Genomic DNA, 6,754 nt, shown 5'->3' on the forward strand with positions numbered 1-6,754 from the left:
GGCGCCGACTAAAGCTGCCTTCTCCTTCCATTAGACGCGCTTGCGCTGTCCGGTCTTCTGTTCTGTTGAATGGGGCCGCTCCGGCGTGCTCGCGCCGGAGAGCTGGTCTGCGCATGCGCAGAAGAGATGTGCGGCGTGTATAAGTGCATTAATATGGCCATACAGAAGTGCTTAACCCCACTTGCTGCCGCGGGACAACCCCTTTACTTTAAGCCTCATGCACACGACCAGGTTGACGCGATTTCGTGCGATACTTCCACTGTGCTCACGGTGCAGGATGGACAGCTTCCATTGACTACAGTGGAAGCTGTCCGCACGATTTTCCGCGAAGTATAGGACATGCTGTGATTCTCCCCCACAAACAGAAAAATCGCAGTTTATTTCTGCTCGTGGGCAGGGAATAATCTGTTAACATAGCATGTTTATGCACGGCTATTGCTGTGGGAGTCGTGGCGAGTGTCTGACCGCGAATCCTGCAGCGATTATACGTCCATGGGCATTAGCCCTTATTCTGTAGATTAGGATTACGCCAATACCAAGTTTATATTGTTTTCTTTTAATGGTCACTGCTTTTCTACAACAAAAACACTTAAAACAAAAACATTATTTTTGTACTTGCTGTAAAAGCTCTCAGTGTTCATTGGGGAAAAACAGCTTAGACCGTGGGTATATCCTTTAGGCCGCCTGCAGATGGCCGGGTCGGATCCGGCTGCGAGAATTCTCGCAGCGGGACCCGACCCGAGCACCTGCAAAGAGCAGCACAGAACTCAGCAGCTTCCGCAGGGATCTCTGCCCTTTGTACGGTATAGCTTATTTTAAACAAAAAAAGCCGTGTGCTCACAGGACCTGTGATGATGTCCTGGTCATGTGATCAGTCACATGGTCTGTTGCACAGAAATATTTTGACCACCTCTTAATACCTTTCACTATTACATTAGTAAGTGGTACATTGGTACTACAAATAATGCTAATAACTAGTCATTCATGAAGTTGCTGGAGTCTGAACTTGGCTTATTAACTCCAAAGCCCTGTTTTTATTGCCCAACTGTGCAAATATTACAACAATGCACATATATGCAATGCTTGTGAAGCCAATTACCTTTTCTTGCCTGTGTTTTTCCTCTTTGGAGATGTTGTCAGCAGGAGCTATGTCACCCACAATGCACTCAGCCATGTCATGCACAAGAGCGAGCTTTATGCATCTAAGAGAAATAACATGCATCAAGAAAACATACATCATACTCCAGTTGTATTACAAGTATAACACGTCTTCAACCTAGGGCTTATTCACAGGGGCATATTTTGGATGGTTCACATGCCCAGCCTATATGATGCATTGGCTTACAATGTATCAGTGCACAGGGGCGTATTTCCGTAGTGTGAAAGCTGCATAGATTCCTATGTGAGCCTATGCTAGCTGCCAGAGAAGGGAGGTGGGAGGGAGTTTAGCAGAGTGACTGCTAAACTCCCCTTCCCCTTCTCTTCTCCGCCCTTTGCCAATGTTTGCAATGCTAGGGGTGGGGGCGCCGAGCTAAGCTCAGCCGGCTCCCATTGCTGACTGCGGACAAGGATCAGGAGCTTATCTTCGCCCCCGCCCATTGCAAACAGCCAGAGGGGAGGAGAGAGGAGGTGAGCTGGCGAGGGAAGGGGGAATGTCTCTCCAGGCCCCACGGCACTGTGGCCAGCAGTCACAAGTAAAACACCTACAGCCGTGTAAATAGGCCCCTGGCGTGGAGTCCTTTTCCATTTTTTAGATTTTCATTTTTCTGAAGATATAGCTACATAAGAGCTTACTTATTGCAAGGCAAGTTGTATTTTTCAAATACCATTTGATGTACCAATGTATTGAAACACTTATTTGTAAGTTGGGTGCGATGGAAAAAAAACCCCCAAAAAACACAACTTTAGTCAACCAAATTTTACAGAAGCAACCTGTTGTCAATTCAAGACCCATAGGGGACTTGAACTTGCAATCGTCTGTTTGCATGTAAAACATACCGTAAAACCTCAGTATTGCAGTCTATCAGTTTTACTGGCATCCTATCAAGCTCTGCCACTGAGCTTGATAGGATGCCAGAAGCCCACTCTATACAACAACACCCAGCAAAATTTCAAAATGGGGAAAAAAACGGAAATTGTGCTACTTTGAGGGGAGAGGAGTGTTCATATGGTACTTGAACTCACGATAATTTGATTGCTCATACTGTATAATGATATGGCATTGCATTACACTGTATTTTACCAGGCTTCCTATTAACCTCTTGGTGGCCAAGCCAAATTTTGTAAAATCTGACATGTGTCACTTTAACATAGATATAACTCCGTAAAGGTTTTGCATATCCAAGTGATTCTGATGTTTTCTTGCCCCACATTGTACCTTATTTAGGTGGTAAAAATAGTCCAATAGAATTGTGGATACCAATGGGAGGAAGAACCGGAGAAGGCTTATTAAAAGCGCCAAAATTGGGAGTTTAAAGTGTCATTTTCTCAAATTTTCAACTGTAATATCACAAATATGTGCAAACATGCTGTACAAATTTTTGATAAGATATATATTTCCATCTGTTTACTTTATTCTGAATGCACATTTGAAAATTTTTTTTTAACCATTTAGGAGACGTACAAATTTAACATTGATTGTCAACATTTTGAGGAACATTTTGTTTTTCTACACCAAGCCAAGATTGCAAAGGCTCATAGGTATCAGAATGATAGAAACTACACCTCTTAGTATATTCACTAAGAGGTCTCATGAGTATTTTGACCCCACTGTTTGTTTTCAGAAGGTAATGCACTTCAGAGGAGAAAAAATAAAATTTCATATTTTTCAAATATGACATTTTAAAGGCAGTTTTCTTCGGGCACATCCGCCGGTCCGAAGAAAGTAGATCCTGCTGCGAAGAAAGGAAGAACCGCAGCAGGTGAGTTTTAATTCTGGTACGGGTCTCCCGCGGATCTGGCTGGCTTTTATAGGCTTTAATTGAAGCCGTCCCCGTGGGAGACCCGCACTAAAATGGAGCATGTCCGGATTTTTTCACGCACGTGGATCCGCGCCTGACGGGAAAAATGACATCCGCAGGTATTTAACTACCTGCGGGTGTCCAATGCATCCCTATGGGGCACGGATCCGCGTGCGGGAAAAACGCTGCGGATTTTAAGCCCGTGGAAATGAGGCCTTACAAAACCTGGCATTATTCGAGAATGAACCAGAAGAGCCTTGGCCGCACACCAGCCGGTCTGACAACACAATTGTGTGAGTGGAGCAAGTGGTTATGGAGGACTGCCGAATGACTGTGGCATTTCCATAGTATCTGTGCACATCGTCCTGCATGAAGGCCTAACAATGTGGCCATATTCCTCCAGGTGGGTGCCGGGAATACATCAGGACAGCACTCAGGTGGCTATTATTTGGGGGTTTCTTCATGACACCTTTGCAGGGGTTCCTCACACCCCTTACTCACCTAACCTCGCTCCTAGTGATTTTTGACACTTTCATATGAATAAGGATGCTCTCTGTGGTTGAACGGATTCCAGCAGCTCTTGCATCTGCCATTTTTCCAGTGGGCAAAACAAACCCCTAAAGACGTTGCCAATCATGAACAACATGTACGCCAAGAGGGAGATTATATGGTGAAAAGTGCCAATAATTTCAGCTTTCTGGGGTAAGTAGGTTTTTTTTTCTTTTTCAAAAACTTAGGAGACATCAGAACTTGAATGCACCTCGTACAAAGCCTGACACTTCACACAGAAGACACCTTGCCAGGGCTGGAGAACTACTTCTGAGGATTATAGTTTTCCTAGGAAGCAGCCTGCTGCAAAGACAAACATGATCCCACTAGAAGAACACTCCACCCAGCCAAAGCCATGCTTTCTCCGAGACCATCATATTGGCACTGGATCCCACACAGCCATCAGCAGTGACTGCATCATATGGGCAATAACATCTAGTAATCCTCATACACACGGTGAGACATTACGTTACCATACCGATCCTTATTTAGCGTCTTGTCTTCTGTTAACATTGCCATTACCGCCATCCTATACATATGATCTGACACACTCTCTGGCTTCTCCACTTTGCGGTATACCCATCCGGTTCTCGGGACTCTCTGCAAGAGAAGAATAGAGGGCTTAGACCAGTTTCACACGAGCGAGAACTATCAAGCTTTTTTTTTTGCGATGCGATAATGAGTGAAAACGCAGAATTATGAAGCCAATGGATTCTTCAAAAGTTTCCTTTACATTTGCAATGGTTTTCTGCATGCGATGTTGCGAGAAAATTAAAATCGCAGCATGTTCTATCTTTTTGCGATATTGCCCATTGTTGTAACTGGGCAGGCGGCAACAGCGCCGGCTCATTGAAAGCAATGGGAGAACTTTGTGACTCTCTGCTGCAGCTACGTCAGCCCTGGCACCATATTGCCCATGTGAAACTTGCCTTAGAACTGGAATTTCAGAAGTTGGACCCGCAGCAGCAGTTCTGCAACTGAGAAGAACCCCAACAATGCTTGGAAACAGTCAGCAGTGCTGCAGATCTGGACAGATCGGCACTGTATCAACATTTCCCCCCTCTTCACTAAACAACTGCCAATACCGGTGTTCTTACTCCAGCCATAACGGCCGCTCTCTCACGACGGGATTTCAATTGCGGATCCTGCGGTAATATGCAGAGCAAGCAAATGGGATTTCACAGTTTTGCTCATGTTAGCAGGTCGGAGGGGTGTAATCCGCTAGCGGAAAAACTCAGCATGTTCTATTTTACTGTGGAATCCGCCACCATAGAGCCCATTGTGCGCTGCGGTCGCGGATATGCCCGCAGCCCATACGCCTATTGCACATGCCTGTGTGAAGGAGCGTTACCAAGACAACCGGTGTACAGACCGTTAGGTACAATCCGACACCCGCAGCGTAGAAATAATGGGGATGGGGTTACTACGTGCAGCACCTCCGACGCCGGGCGTACTACAGCTTCACGCTTAATACAAAGAGGCCTACGCGCCCACACTTAACGTATTCGGCGCATCGCCAGACCCTCCATGCACCATATACCTTCTCACGACCGTATTACGCCAGTATGATATGTGGTAACTTGCAGGCAATGACACTGCTTTGCGCAGTTCCAATCAAGAGAGAGAGAGCGCCCATTGTTCTCCATGGATGTGATGCGTAGATACGAGCGCCAAGACGCAGTTAAAAAGAGGGTTACTGCGCGTCACAGCGTGTGAGGATGCGGTGCAATCTCATCGCCATACGTGGCAGTATGCAGGCGTGCCGCTGGCCCCACATCTGCCGGACTCCCTCAGCATTTCCCACCTCAGCCGCGCGGGTCCAACCTACAGCTGCGCCAACACCTGCCTTCACGAAATGCTGGGTTCATAAATCGCGATCTTGAGCGGCATTTTCGAGCACCTTCTATGGTGTTTTTAATGCAGCCCATCAGTGTGACGTGGGAAGAAGTCCCGTTTGCTGTAAACACCTGCTGCGCAAAAATATATTACTTTTTTTAGACCGGAAACCGGCGTGAAACATTTCTGACTGTGCCCAATGTGGCTGCAGAGCAGCACCCGGGCACACTGCACGGTGCATACAAGAGGGGGGTGGCTGCACCGCCACCCACCGGCAGCCTCGGGGCTACACAGCCGGCCGCTCACTTACCTTCAGCTGGCCTATGTACTTCATGAAGCGCAGCAGACTTCTTCCGGCAGCGGCCGCCATGCCGGCTGTACGGTGCAGGAAGCGGCGCCGGCAGTCGCCCGCCCCGTGCTGTGTCCTATCAGACTGTCGTCCTCCGTGAGAGGGGAGGCGCCACCTACCGGCTACTTCAACGTGTGTTGTCTAGCGCCGCCCCCCGGCCGGCTGGAGAACTGGTCGTGTGAAGGAGCTCTGCATTCATTCCTAATCCCCCCGATTCACTCACAGGGATGCATGCATTCAAGGGTTAACCCTCAGGGCTCATTCACACGGACGCATGCATGAAATGCAACCCCATACTGCAGCGTGATGACTGGTGATCACTGCGATTGTGCGGCGCATGCCAGCGTATCGCACACACGGGGTCTTGCGCAGCATGACTGGAGTCTTGTGTTGATTCCACGCTCTTTTAGTGGCATTGCGTATTAATCACGCTGTGCGTGCGTAATATGTGGTAGAATAGAACATGTGCCTTTTTTAAGCACCTATTAGGCCAGCTGCACACGGCCGTGACGGGCTCCGCCGCCAAATTCCGTGGCGGAGCCCGTCACGGCGCCCCCCAGAGACCCCAATACTTAGCTGCGGATCCGGCGTCCTACGTCCCGCATGACGCTTCGGCATGACGCACCGCAGCATCATGTGACACACCGGCCACGTCACATGACACGCCCACAGTGTCATATGACGCGGCCGGCCGGGTCATATGATGCGGCGGCGGTAGGCGAGGAGGTGTGCTACAGCGGAAGATAGCGTGATGGACGGCTTCCATTGACTGCAATGGAAGCTGGCCGCGTGTACACCCGCGGCAAATAGAGTATGCCGCGGGTGAGGACGGGTGAATTCACGGTGTGGAATTCCGCGATGGAATTCTGCACCATGAGCATTGAGCTAATAGCTGCGGGCAACGCAGCGGAAATCCGTCCGTGGGAAGGAGCCCTTATACACAAAAACCGCTAGTGTGAGCGGGTCTATGACAGTCTATGTACCTTCATTGACTCCATCCACCGCATATTACACTCACGTACATCGCACATGTAATATGTGGTGAAGGAGCCTTTAGTGA

General features: G+C 48.4%; 1 protein-coding gene across 1 annotated transcript in view; it reads right to left on the minus strand.

The window, feature by feature from the left end:
* The window catches only part of HDDC2 (HD domain containing 2), a 36,991-nt gene extending 31,206 nt beyond the window's left edge, over window positions 1-5,785 (minus strand). Inside the window, exons 1-3 of the mRNA XM_066606730.1 lie at window positions 5,656-5,785; window positions 3,988-4,109; window positions 1,100-1,202 (exon numbers count right to left, since the gene is read on the minus strand). Coding sequence (XP_066462827.1) covers window positions 1,100-1,202; window positions 3,988-4,109; window positions 5,656-5,715 — 285 coding nt within the window. The 5' untranslated portion in view covers window positions 5,716-5,785. The remainder of the gene's footprint in view (window positions 1-1,099; window positions 1,203-3,987; window positions 4,110-5,655) is intronic.
* Between the last annotated feature and the right edge of the window lie 969 nt (window positions 5,786-6,754).

This window comes from Eleutherodactylus coqui, chromosome 1 (genome assembly GCF_035609145.1).
Source record: "Eleutherodactylus coqui strain aEleCoq1 chromosome 1, aEleCoq1.hap1, whole genome shotgun sequence".
Classification (NCBI taxonomy): domain Eukaryota; kingdom Metazoa; phylum Chordata; class Amphibia; order Anura; family Eleutherodactylidae; genus Eleutherodactylus; species Eleutherodactylus coqui.